Here is a 12,463-nt window from a genome sequence, read left to right on the forward strand (position 1 = left end):
TCAGAATCTCAAACTTCCACCAAAATGCAAAAAAGAAATGCCAGAATAGCAACGGTTGGTATCGATCCAACGTCCTCCGGGTTATGAGCCCGGCGCGCTAACCCCTGCGCCACGTTGCTCGAAGCAGCTGTGAAATTGTGTCGTTTCTGACGCTGATTTGAAGCAGATTTGTGGGAATTTGAATTATAACCTTTACAATTAGAGTACCCCACAACGGGGCACTGTTCCCCTCATCCAGATTCGCTTTCACTGGCGCAGGCATTACCAACCGTGCGGCGGACGAAACCATCTGATTATCAAACCACTGTTGCTTGTCTAGTTGTGAGCAGGTGAACATGATGCTTGTCTGTGGTCTAGGGTATATGAAAGTTCTCCACCTGCCACCTTTGGTGCCTAACCAATAGACAGAGGAGGCTCAAGCTCTCCACCTCCCGCTTTCAACAATTACACCAGGCCATATTCCGGAGCTTTCCTCTGGGAAGGATTCTATAATATCATGGCCCTGTGTCCTTGTCCGTGATGCTTCTTGCCATGGCTGTAGGCTATATAAAGGCGAGATGAAGGTCATGGATACTCTCAGGTCAAGTCTCGAGCCATGTCGAACCACGCACTCATATTTGGGGCATCGGGTATCTCAGGTTGGGCGCTGGTGAAGGAGGCTCTTTCTTACCCAGATACTACAGCATTTGCCAGAGTCACTGCACTCACCAACAGATCTCTCTCACTTGCAGACAGTCAATGGCCTGAAGACAAACGCCTTCAAGTAATCAGTGGGATTGATCTGACAAGGCCCCTGGCAGATGTGATTGAGCTGCTAAAGAACATCCCAAATATAGCAACTGTGTCCCACGTCTTCCTATTCCTGTTCCTTGACCCGGGCAAAGACAAGAAAACCTTGGTGGAAGTCAACACCAGCTTGGTCAGGACCGCCGTCCAGGGCATCCAACATTTGTCCCCAGTCATCAAGTCCTTCATCCTCCAGACTGGTGGGAAAGCGTATGGCCTTGGTGAGTAGTCTTGGACTTTCAAATAAACACATGTTGACCCTTCAGAACGACCTGATGTTGTCGAGATTGTTCCTCCTCTCAAGGAGTCCTCACCCAGAGCACCCCCACCCATCGCCGACGACATCTTCAATTACCATCAATATGATGTTCTCATGGAATTGTCCAAGGACGCGTCCTGGACCTTTACCGAGATTCGTCCTGATGCAATGATTGGGTTTGTCCCGGGGACCAATGCCATGAATATCGCTCAGGGTCTTGCTTTCTACCTGACGCTTTACCGGGAGGTCCACGGAGAAGGGGCATCCATTCCGTATCCAGGGGCCGAACACGGCTACCGACACAAACATACGGACACCTTTCAAGACATCGCAGCACGTGGGGAGATATTCGCCGCCTTGAATCCAGACAAGTGCGGCTCTGGCCGGACGTTCAACATCGTCAACGGCGATGTAATTACATGGGCCGATAAGTGGGCACCTCTCGCTGCATATTTTGGGCTCCGAGGTGTTGGACCTCAGGGAGCATTCGAACCACCCGCCGAGTTTGTTCGCAAACATGCCAAAGTCTGGGATGAGTTAGTGAAGCGAGAGAACTTGAAGTCGGGTCGCATCGAGGCTTTTTCCTGGGCATTCTTGGACGTGATGATGGACAAGGCATTCTTTGATCGTCAATATGATGTTGGTGCCATTCGTGCGGCGGGTTTCAATGAAACCATCGACACGGTCGAGGCCTACACGACTGCCTTTGACAGAATGCGTCTAGCTGGGATTATTCCATAGACTTTCTTCCATAGAGCAGTCCAACCACGGATAGCTCGCTCGTTGCCACTCTAAATCATACCACTGCGATTTGAGATAATATAAAAGCTCACCGACTCTTCGTCCGCGTCAGCAACCTTGGCAGGATTCGTCAACAGAGACGTATTCGATTGATCTCAAGTGACTTGACTCGGTCTCATCAAATGCTGAAGACGTTATAGTCTACTGAAAAAGGTTCGGATCGTGGAAATGTGGCCCTTGCAAGCCCCTCCAAGGTGACCGTTCTGGAGGCTCTCGGGCCCTCGGCCTCACTACCCCCTCGAACCCTCACGGAAAGGACCGATGGCCCCTAAAACCTTCACATGCCTAACCATGGATCAGATATCTAAATTGCTATCTAGGAAGTGCAATCCTGCTGAATCTTTCCATGACCGACTGTCGTCCTTCCAAAGCTGTCAGCCCGCCATATGACATAACACAGAAGGTGCCTCGAGCACTGGTAAATAAAGCAGCGAGCACCCCCAAGGAATCGCGTCAGGATTTTCGCTTAGAAAAGCCCACCATCGACCCTGGCCTGAGATACCCCTGCATAATGACACGATTGGCCATGATCCGAATGTCCGGCCCCACGAACCCCTCCATTGAAGATCCGGACAAGCTGATGCTTCAGCTTCAGCTCCCAAAGCGAAAGTTCGCAGATCAAACTCAGCTCGGACCTGCAGCATTAGCTTCCGGAGCTCAAAGTGTGTGAGGACTGCAGAGGATAGACTACTTTATCTGGGAGTCCATCTTTATCTTCATCTTCATCCAGGCCGTCTCAGTTTTCCTCGGTCCTTGATCTCCTCAACAATAAACCAAACTCCGCATCTCCAACCATGGCGCCCAACGTCACCATTCGAAATTTCAGCAACAACCCGTTGACCCTCGTGCAGGTCGAACATTTCGACCCTCACAAAGAAGAGGGCGGGTTTCAGATGAGCAACGTGACCATGGCCCTGGGAAATGTCACCAACAGCCTGGGACTGACCAACAGCACCACCCGCAAGGACGTTCCTGAGATCGACGCCAATGCCAGACCATTTGAGAGTCGCAACCTCGACATCAAGATCCCGCCGTTTTCAATCGTCAACACCGACATCCGTCCCACCATCAACAAGTCGGATGAACGGTTGCGACTGACGTTTCAGACAGATCTTGGGGGCAAGCATCAGCTCTACTGCCCCGTGCCTACTCAGCACACGGCATCTCTGGTGGCGCTGGCCGAGAACCCGAAATATCGCTTCACGGGCATCTATCTGCCAGAGCACTCGTTCGTCTCTCTATTCAACACCTCGAACCTGGAAGAATGGCAACGAGAGCTCCCCGACAACACACCCCTCGGCGCGCTCTCCATCCCAGGCTCCCACAACTCTCCCACCCACCACCAAGCCCCTCCATCCGTCAGATGCCAAGCTGTCTCGCCCAAGGAGCAGCTCAAGAACGGCTTCCGCTTCTTCGACGTCCGCGTTCAGGTCCCTGAACCCTTCAACCCGGGCTCCGACCACCTCAACCTCGTGCACTCGGCCTTTCCCATCTCTCTGACCGGCAACAAACACTTCCGAGACCTGTACAACGACATCCTGCAATTCCTACGCGACCACCCGAGTGAAACCCTCATCCTCTCGCTCAAACGCGAAGGCACCGGAAAGGGCACGGACGAGCAATTCTCCCGTATTCTGAAGAACCATTACCTCAAGGACGACCGACAATGGTTCACGGAGCCGCGCGTCCCCACGCTCGGCGAAGCCCGCGGCAAGATCGTGCTGCTGCGCCGCTTCGGGCTCGAAGAAGAGCTGAGGCGCGAGTGGAACGGTCGGGGGCTCGGCATCGACGCGCAGAACTGGGCGGACAACACGCCTAACGCGACGTGTCCGAGCGGCGACGTCGTCGTGCAAGACTTCTACGAGGTGCTGGAGCGGCCCTCCATCGACAAGAAGATCCTCTACGCGCGCGAACATCTCGAGCGCAGCGGTTGCTGTGCCTTTACGCCGGAGAACCCCGGCGCCACAGACGGCAAGAAGGTGCCCCTGCACGTCAACTTCCTGAGCGCCAGTAATTTCTGGAAGGTCAACACTTGGCCCGAGAAGATTGCCGCCGAGGTCAATCCGGCCATCACGGAGCATCTGTGTCGGAGTCATCAGTTGGGGGATGGCGGCAGGGTCAAGGACGGGAATTGGAGTACCGGGATTGTGGTCACGGACTGGGTCGGTTTAGGTGGGGATTGGGATCTCGCGAGAGCCGTCGTCGGGATGAATGCCAAGTTGGTGAGGAAATGAATACATAGAAGGATAGGATCAGTGCCGCTTCCAAAGGAGTTCGTTCAGGGGTCGTCGAGGTGAGGCACACACACACCATAAGATATAGTACAGTGAGATGGGGTTGCATGTCATTTCACCATATCATTACATACCAGCAGAGAATAAATATCTAACCATGACCCATCTCTTCCCGGAAATGCATCTCCAATGCTCGAAGACTGTTGGATATCTCCATCCTGGGTGCACCAGCAACGGTGTAGCGAAGCCATATCAGCGTCACCAGCACCAGCACCAGCGGCAGGATGTAAACGAGGGCCCATTTCCTCCCCGTGCCGACCCGCGTGTTCTGAACGATGGCAATTCCCTCCGCCGACGATGTCCCACTACCTCCGGTCATGGGTAATCTCGACACCACCAGGGCGGCATTGAGGCCCAAGACATCCTCGAGACCGTTCCGAGAATTCTCAAACGCAAACGGCGCTTGACGGACGTACTTGGAGTGGTCGGTGTAAATGGGGGACATGGGTTGCACGATGAGTTGACGGGTGGCCGCCAGGAGATTGTCCAGGATCGAGACAGCGGCGACGGCGGCGACGGCCGGGATCTTGTGTTGGAGAGGGTCGTGGTCCCCGGCAAAGACTTGTCCGTCACAGCTGTCGGAGATCACGGCCTCGACGTCTCTCGAGTAGGTGCCGATGTCGTCGGCGTCCGCTTGGAGATTGAATGTGACCTCCCTGTACTCAAAGACCTGCCGTGTGTCGACCGTGCACGCGACGCCGTACGCGGTTCCTTGTAGCGCTGAAGCATTGGCACTGGAGGCGCTTTCAAGATAGCTCAAGTAGTCCAAATCCGCCATGGCTTCGGTGAGAAAGAACGACGATGGATAGACGGCTCCGAGCACGATGGTGGCCTGGCCCAGAGAGTCGTGGGTGCACAATGTCGCCGCATAGCTATTCTGGTAACTGGTGATGAGGGAGCAATTGGATGGTCCATGGATGGTCAAGGACACTTGGTCGTCTACGGCCGTCACGGTCTCACACTGGATTGGATTGGTTGTCATAACCGGCGTGCACTGGGTCGTGGAGAGCAAGCTTGGCCCGAAGTGTTGGAGGGTTTGGGCGAGCGATTCGTCCACCATATTAGTGCCCCAGTCGAACGGGGTTTGTGGGACATAGATAGAAGCAGCGGCCCCAAGGGCGGAGCGACGGACTGCGGTTCCTTCATCCGCATAGCCAAACGCGTCCGGGTTGAGCATATTGATGGTGCCGAGATGAGTGATGGCCTCGGCCGTGGGACAGAATTGCATCTCTGGCCACACGTTGTACACGGAGCCGTTGGGGAGGTCCCACGCCCACTGTGACGGTAGCGAAGGGTTGATTCCCGCGCATATGTCGCTGTGGTCGTCAACGAGGTGGTACCGGTAGCGTTCCGTATGCGTCATGGAGGTGGGCACCGTGGCACCGACGATCGTGGCCGTGACAAGCCCGGAAACCGCCAAGATGACGGTCATCTCCCACTGCTTGAGTCGTTCGGTAAAAGAGGAGAGTCCGATGACGTTCCTCCAGGTAGGATCGAGGACGGCGATGGCTGTGCCGGATTGGAGATGTGTGTCTATCTTTTGGAGCCATAGTTCGCGAACGACGTGGATGAAGAATGTCGTGCATATGGTCGCCAACACTGTCACAGACGTGACGTAGAGGGTTCGATGGTCACCGCTCAATGGGCCGATCGAGGTCAATTTGATCGACGTAAAGACGACGGCGACCAGGAAGCCGATGATCAGAATGTCCAGTGCGACAACGACGAAAAAGGAGATCGACTGGGATTTTGGGCGACGCAAAGAACCGCCATCACGCCCTTTCGTGCTTACAGGCGATGGAGGCTCTCCCGGGTGCTCCTCGAGAAGTGCAATGACATTCTCCTTCATGGTCGAAGCTGGGCTTGGTTGTCAGTGGAACCAAGACGGTGCTCAACATTGGGACTCCAAAGCTGCGTGCCGGGAAGAGGAGCACATTTATCCATTTGCAAGAACGAAATCTGCCGCTTGATGGGCACAGAAACTTTCGCCATCGCGCTGCACTGGGCCTCGCACCTTACTGACGACTCCCGTAGCTGAGCTCAAAAACAAGGAGTGCGCAAAGAAACTTTGTGACTTATCTACAAGTGGGTGCCATGTGGCTCTCACGCGGATTGGTCTACCGCGGTTGTGTGGAGATTTGACGGCCTGCGATACGAGGCGCTGGAGCAATTGGCAAATGATGCATCGAGGAGGTCAAAGTCTATCGCACATGGTGGACAATCAAGCAATCGGTCAAAACAACCTTGAATCCCTGTGAAGCTTGTCATGTCAAGTGCAGTCTGGATTCTCCAGTGGAACAAAAATAACATTTGATTGCCAAAGGGGGTATCTCTGTAAAACCACACAGTCCGTCGCTAAAGCATCTCAACTCCCCACGTGCTGTACATCTCATCCAGGTCATGCACGTAGCTTGGTATATTCATTGTGACAACTTGTACAGTATTCATCATACCAACTCTGCACATCCGCACTGTTTGTGGAGGAATTCCTCTCCGCATCATGCAAGACCAGGCCCTCAACCACCTGACACCGGCGATTTTCATCAACCACCCACTGTTGCCAGGCTGATTGAACCAGCTCTTTCTCGATGCTGTTAACCACTCGGACGGCGACAAAGAGATCATGGCGATAGGTGCCGAGGCGTTGACGAGTCTGCTGGATGCGTGCAACTTCGGTGCCGGGTCGACTTGGAACCAGTTCAGGATCATGTTCGTCATAAAAGACACTGTAGCAAGTGTTGGCTTTCCGCGTCGGCATGTTTGCGTTTTGATGTAGGATCTCGTGCAAATCGTCGTAATAGACCGCTCGACTCATGACCACGTCCGGTGAAACGCCGAGCCGGGCCATGAATTTTCCAGCCCTCCTCTCATGCCACCAATCCAGGGTATCTCGGTAGGTGTGCCAACTATTGAACAGAATGCTCAACGCCAGGACGAGCAAGATGAAGGTGTTGGCCGAGACCACCTTGCTGAGCCACGCGAGGATGTCCAACAGCGACTGCAAGACCGTCCCGAGTGCACTTTCCCCGGCGGAAAGGGCTGTCTGGACCACGAGCCCGGTCATCGTCCTCGATATGGGCTGGCGCCTCAACTCGATGTTAACAGCAGAGGCGTCAATTAACAGCTGAGTAGATTCCGTGGAATGCCCAACTTGACCAAAAATCTGAATGGCTTTTCTCGTCCGACTGTGGGCACCGAGCTTTCTGACTTGATCCGTGACAAGGTCTCCCAGGTCTTGAGAGTCCAACTCGAGATCGTACATGGCTTGCCTCTCTATCACACCACCGAGTATCCTGGCGGCTCGTAGCCATTCGACCTTGTTGAAGATGGCAAGCTTACATTTGCCCTTGGCCGCGTGAGTGATGACAATCTTGCTGACCAAGCGCTGGCTGTTCTTGTAAGGAAGATGCCATGGAGTCCTCTTGTCGGTCACAACATAGCACAGGTGATCATTATTCACGTCCACGACTTGGTAGTCGCGAACTTGTATCAGGCTCTCTCCTCCTAACAAACTTTTGGTGGGAATGTCAAACGCAAACTCTCTCCGCAGACGACCTTCGCCGAGATTGAGCCAGGGGCCCTGCGTCAAGTTTCTAGCTTGGCGCTCATGCTGGAGGAGTTGCCACAGGGCACTCTTGTCGCCAAAGATGACATGAAACAGGGCTTTGGCGCTGATGTCAAACTCTTTTTCGACCGTAAGGGCAAGATTGCCGGCCGGCACATATTTGACCGGTTGTGCAGGTAGCTTGAACTTGGATTCTCGTCGGCCCAGGGGCCCTTGCTGTAAGGCTTTGTCCACTCGGATCAACCCCTTGACCTCCGTGCCAATGGTTGATGCTCTGCCGCGATATCGAGGACCCCCGGTATCGATCGGCGTATTGGGTGAGACGTCCTCCCAGCTCTCTAGACTCGGACTCCGATCAAGAGCTTCAGTCTCCATCCGCAGGAGAGCTTTGATGAGCTCTTCCAATGAGAGGGGCTCACTGGTGGTACTGTTCTTGATCAAAAAGTTCAGGCGTCTCTGCAAGAGCCTCAGAGGCTCCAGAAAGGTCTTGATCGTGATCCTTCGTGGCCTGCCATCGCCACCGCCATCTCGTAGATGGAGGAAGATAAAGTCGCAGTCTTTGCCTGGGGCGGCCGTGGCTTCTTCGATGGAGGCGAGAGTGACGATGGAGGTCAGCACCAGCCCGAGATGATTACTGTAGAAGTAGACTTCTTTCGAGGTGACATAGATGCGTCCCGGGAAATCTTGTTGCTCGTTGGGATTCCAGGTGGCTCTAAACACCAACACGAGCCGCTCATCAGAGCGGACGTTGGGGAAAAGGAGACGGAATTGAGCGTCTTGGGATTTCAATTGTAGGGGGTAGTAATTGGGAAATTCTGGGACGAGCAATTCCGCCCGGATTTCCTTGAGTCCTTCACGGTCGACGCTGATGGTCTTCCGGTGTCTCTTGCTCGGGGAAGGGGTGCGGCTGCGAGTCGTGGACGACGGAATGGTGAGATCAAGCTGCGATATCGTATTCTGATGCGCGAACGTCCCTCGCGGGGGTGATGGGGACGTTTTCGGGGGAGACGAGGAGGGCTTCAGAGACGGGCTCGGCTGAGCACTGGGCTTGAATTCGGGGGGTGCGATCTTGGGATCTCCACGCTCGAGCTTGTTGATGGGGGCGGTGTTTGAAGTTCCCCAAATGTTGGCAAGCAGGCTCGTTGGTATGCCCGTCTTCCCGGGTGCCGGACTGAGGCCACGTTCACCGGTCACCAGCACGGCCGACTTGCTGAGGTTCGTCTGGATCGGGGCCAAAGCCAATGTGGAGGGAGAGAGGCTGCTGGCCGGCATGTCACGGAGAGCCAGGGCGAATGTGTGTCTCGGCTTGAGCGCCTCGAGGTCAGGATTCTGGACCATGGGTACACTGGGCCCCACCGGCATGGTCGCATGACTAGCGGCGATCAAGCTGGCAATACCTCCCGCGGGGAGATTGGGAGTTGATGGGGTCGGGGAGATCTGCGCAGAGCCGGTTCCCCGTCTGTGCAGGTCCAGCTTGGATAGCATTCGTGATGCCGTCTCACGGTGGCCGCCCTGGCTCCCGTCCTCGAACCCGGTGGCTCTTCGTGAGAGGTCAACGCTCGATTCCCGGAGATGCTCGTTCCCAGGGATGGGTAGGGTGTGTGTCTTCTCCAAGGCGGCGATGTCGTCCCCGACCGCACCAGGCTCCGTAGAACCGAGAATGAAGCTCCCGAACTCGGGTATGGGAGGGGGCGAGATGGTGAACGCGGCCCCGCCTTGGATGTTGGCACCCCCGAGGAGGGATTTGGACGACTCCGGGTCGTCTAGAGCTTTTGACTTGGCAGTCTGGAATGCGCCAATCCAATCGACCAGCTCGGATTGTGTTTCAGCTTGAAGAAGGATGGTGTGTTTGTTGGTCTTCAATTCGAAACAGAATCGCCGCTCTTCTGCCGGGGCAGGACGGACATTGCAGAGCAGCACACCAATCCGCTCGGTCTCCTCGACACCGCCGGCCCGTGCTCCATGGAGCAACCATCCAAAAACGCCGTTGCGAATGAACGCCCACCGCTTGACCCAAACGGTTCTGGTCGGCTTTCCACCGTACGTCCGGAGAAACAGCCATCCCTGCTTTTCGCCATTCTGAGCGAACGTCTTCTTAGGAGATCGCGGCAGCGTGGAGATGCTGGTAGTTTGGGAATGGCCACCCAGTTGCGGCACGGTTGACAGGCTGTAGTCCTCCAAATCCCGCGATGGCCTCATCTGGAGTTCGGCGGCATCCTCCAATTGCTTTTTGGCGGTCATCAATTCCTTGCGAAATACCCTCTCGCTGAGTTCCATCTCACTCAGCCAGCCCTTGACCCTCTCCATCTCTTCCGAACCTCTCTGAAAGGAGGCAGAGGTATTGTCTCGCGAAACACGCATCTCGCGCCACTGCTCGAAGAAGAGCTTGACCAGTAACTTGTCGACGGCAAAGCGGAACTGTGGGGCCATGCTCATGAAATCCATGATCGCCCTCAGATAGAGCTTCCGCGCCTCGTGTAATTGGAAGGCCTCCTCTCGGAGGGAGGACGCTTCTTTGGATTTGCCGAGCCCGGCATATTTTGACTGTAAATGTTCAAAGGTTTTTTGCGTCGCATCGACAGCCCGTCGCGAATCTTTGAAAGCCCTCACATCGTATTGCAAAAAATTCCTGATCGGGTCAATCACCATAAAGTTGAGTCTCTTGACCATGGCGATCATGCTCATCCAATAATCCTTGGCCCCATCGGCGCACTTCTTCATGGCCAGGATGCTGTAGTCATGGTCCAGCATAGACTCGGAGAGGGCCGTAGGGAGGATCGAGTGAGAGACAAAATTGTTGAGGACGTTCTCCAAGGTCAAGGACTCTGTGACTAGCCGACTCGTGGCCTTGACATACTCTTCCAGCCACTTCTCCAGCAGGTCGACCTGCTCCCCGTAGTGCAGCACGATGGCGCGGGCGGACGGAGAGTCCACGGCGGCCTCCTTCAAAGCGACAGGGACAAGGTCGATCAGTCTGCCAACCTCATCGGGTGGTTGCAAGCCAGCCTGGGCCATTTTATATGCCGCGGGTCCTCGGGAGGTTTGCTGACACGTGCGAGATGTAAGGTGGGATTACCAACAGTGCAACATATTCAGGCCCGGCCGCTGCTGGAGGAACGATGACAGGCGATGGTAATATACTCGTTGTAATCATGAGACGATTCGAAAGTGAGTTGTAATGGTCACAAACAGTCTGTGCCGTCACGGAGTATGTGTTGCTGCGCATCTTGAGAGCGCGGACCAACTACGTCAAGCGACGCGTGTCAGCTGACTCAAACACAATCACGTGATATCAGTATCCGAGTCATGTGGGACCGCCACGAATCGAAGGTCGCATCGATATCTGAGGGGACTTTGCTTTTACTTCCAGACCATCCACAACCACTTGACCTTACTGCAGTGCCCACGTGGATATCCATCTCCCTATCAGTTTCCATCATACCGTGATTTGACAAGGTTCGGGATCCCCAACGGGAGCACATCAGGTCACGCAATCTACGACAGCAACGAGGAAGCATATGGGTTTACCAACGAGTCGTCATCAAATCTTGTCACATGTGTGATGTTCTATTCTGTGAGCACTTTTCTCCTGGGGTCTCAAAGCCTGGATTTGTGGTGAACAAAACACGGTTCCTATCCTGCTGAAGTGCTTCAACATCCGAAGAACGCAGACGGGCTTGCAGTTGTGGAAACAGCTTGAGCGCGTTCGTTCTGCCGATCTGCTCGATGCTGGCTTGATTCATGGGAAGCGTGTCCAACCACATCGACCCTTCTGTGATGTTCTCATACGGCGTGTCGACCGAGAAGAGGATACGGTCGACACCGATTTCCGTGATAGCATTCAAAAGCGGAGGCGTACAGAAATAGCCTGCTGTGGTGATGGAGACGTTATTCTCCAAATACTCACGGAGTGTCTTCTCCGCAGGAAGGCCTCGTCCTCGATCCCGCTTCTCGAGCCAGTGGTCTATCCGGCCTAGTTGACCAAGCAGAAGCTCACCTGTCAAGGGTCAGTCGTTCTGCGATTATCACAGGTGAGCTCGGTCACGACATACCCATGTGGCCCAAAATCATTTGGAGTTTTGGGAAGCGGTCAAACAAACCACCAGTACAAAGCGCCAACGCGTGAAAACTCGAGTCGATCGTAAAGCTGAACGTGGGACCCACGAGCCACGGCCTGCTCTGGTAGAGTCGCAGGAATTCCTGTGGGATGGGTGGTTTAGGGTGGAGGTAAATCGGAATGTTCAACGACTCAACAGTCGCCCAAAACGTGTCGTACTTGGGATCGTCGTAAAACCGCTCCTTGACCTCTCCATTTACGTCAAGATACTCCTGAGCATCGTGAAGCATGACGCCAACCATGCCCAACTCCTTCACACACCGCGTCAGCTCAGAGGCTGCAGCGAGTGGGTTATGCATCGAAACTCCGGCAAAAGCAGCAAACCTTTCGGGTGCTTTATCCACGAGGTTTGCGATATAGTTGTTGGACCTCGTGGCGTATGCTTCGGCGGCCTTGGGATCTCTGATACCTTGAGCGCCGGGGGGATTCTGGGACATGACCGCCATCTCCACACCGTTGGCGTTCATTTCATCTAGCCGGGATCCATGGATCTCGAGGAGTGCTTCTGCCAAATCTTTGGAATTCCGTGATGCAAACCGCAGTTTCTCGACCGGGTCATCCTCTGGCATGCAGACATGTTCTTCGAGAATAATCTTTCCACGCATAGCGACTGTCTGACCAGATTGTGCTTCCAAAATGAT

The 12,463-nt window shown here is 54.6% G+C and overlaps 5 protein-coding genes and 1 non-coding gene across 6 annotated transcripts; 2 read left to right on the forward strand and 4 right to left on the reverse strand.

Moving 5' to 3' along the window:
- Window positions 1-46: 46 nt before the first annotated feature.
- LTR84_001745 lies at window positions 47-119 on the reverse strand. The gene has a single exon. It is a non-coding gene; the product is annotated as a tRNA-Met (tRNA).
- A 476-nt stretch (window positions 120-595) lies between these two features.
- LTR84_001746 (uncharacterized protein) lies at window positions 596-1,786 on the forward strand (the record flags this gene model as incomplete). The annotated part of the gene is made up of 2 exons (XM_064845364.1): window positions 596-1,007; window positions 1,053-1,786. The coding sequence occupies 2 exons, from the start codon at window positions 596-598 to the stop codon at window positions 1,784-1,786; spliced, it is 1,146 nt and encodes a 381-aa protein (XP_064706909.1).
- Window positions 1,787-2,640: 854 nt separating this feature from the next.
- Window positions 2,641-4,080, forward strand: LTR84_001747 (uncharacterized protein; the record flags this gene model as incomplete). The annotated part of the gene is made up of 1 exon (XM_064845365.1): window positions 2,641-4,080. The coding sequence occupies one exon, from the start codon at window positions 2,641-2,643 to the stop codon at window positions 4,078-4,080; it is 1,440 nt and encodes a 479-aa protein (XP_064706910.1).
- A 151-nt stretch (window positions 4,081-4,231) lies between these two features.
- Window positions 4,232-5,989, reverse strand: LTR84_001748 (uncharacterized protein; the record flags this gene model as incomplete). The annotated part of the gene is made up of 1 exon (XM_064845366.1): window positions 4,232-5,989. The coding sequence occupies one exon, from the start codon at window positions 5,987-5,989 to the stop codon at window positions 4,232-4,234; it is 1,758 nt and encodes a 585-aa protein (XP_064706911.1).
- A 549-nt stretch (window positions 5,990-6,538) lies between these two features.
- Window positions 6,539-10,720, reverse strand: LTR84_001749 (uncharacterized protein; the record flags this gene model as incomplete). The annotated part of the gene is made up of 1 exon (XM_064845367.1): window positions 6,539-10,720. The coding sequence occupies one exon, from the start codon at window positions 10,718-10,720 to the stop codon at window positions 6,539-6,541; it is 4,182 nt and encodes a 1,393-aa protein (XP_064706912.1).
- A 536-nt stretch (window positions 10,721-11,256) lies between these two features.
- Window positions 11,257-12,427, reverse strand: LTR84_001750 (uncharacterized protein; the record flags this gene model as incomplete). The annotated part of the gene is made up of 2 exons (XM_064845368.1): window positions 11,257-11,702; window positions 11,758-12,427. 2 exons carry the CDS (start codon window positions 12,425-12,427, stop codon window positions 11,257-11,259), a joined length of 1,116 nt encoding a protein of 371 aa, XP_064706913.1.
- Window positions 12,428-12,463: the final 36 nt, after the last annotated feature.

This window comes from Exophiala bonariae (assembly GCF_035927105.1).
Source record: "Exophiala bonariae strain CCFEE 5792 chromosome Unknown scaffold_11, whole genome shotgun sequence".
NCBI classification, from domain to species: Eukaryota; Fungi; Ascomycota; class Eurotiomycetes; order Chaetothyriales; family Herpotrichiellaceae; genus Exophiala; species Exophiala bonariae.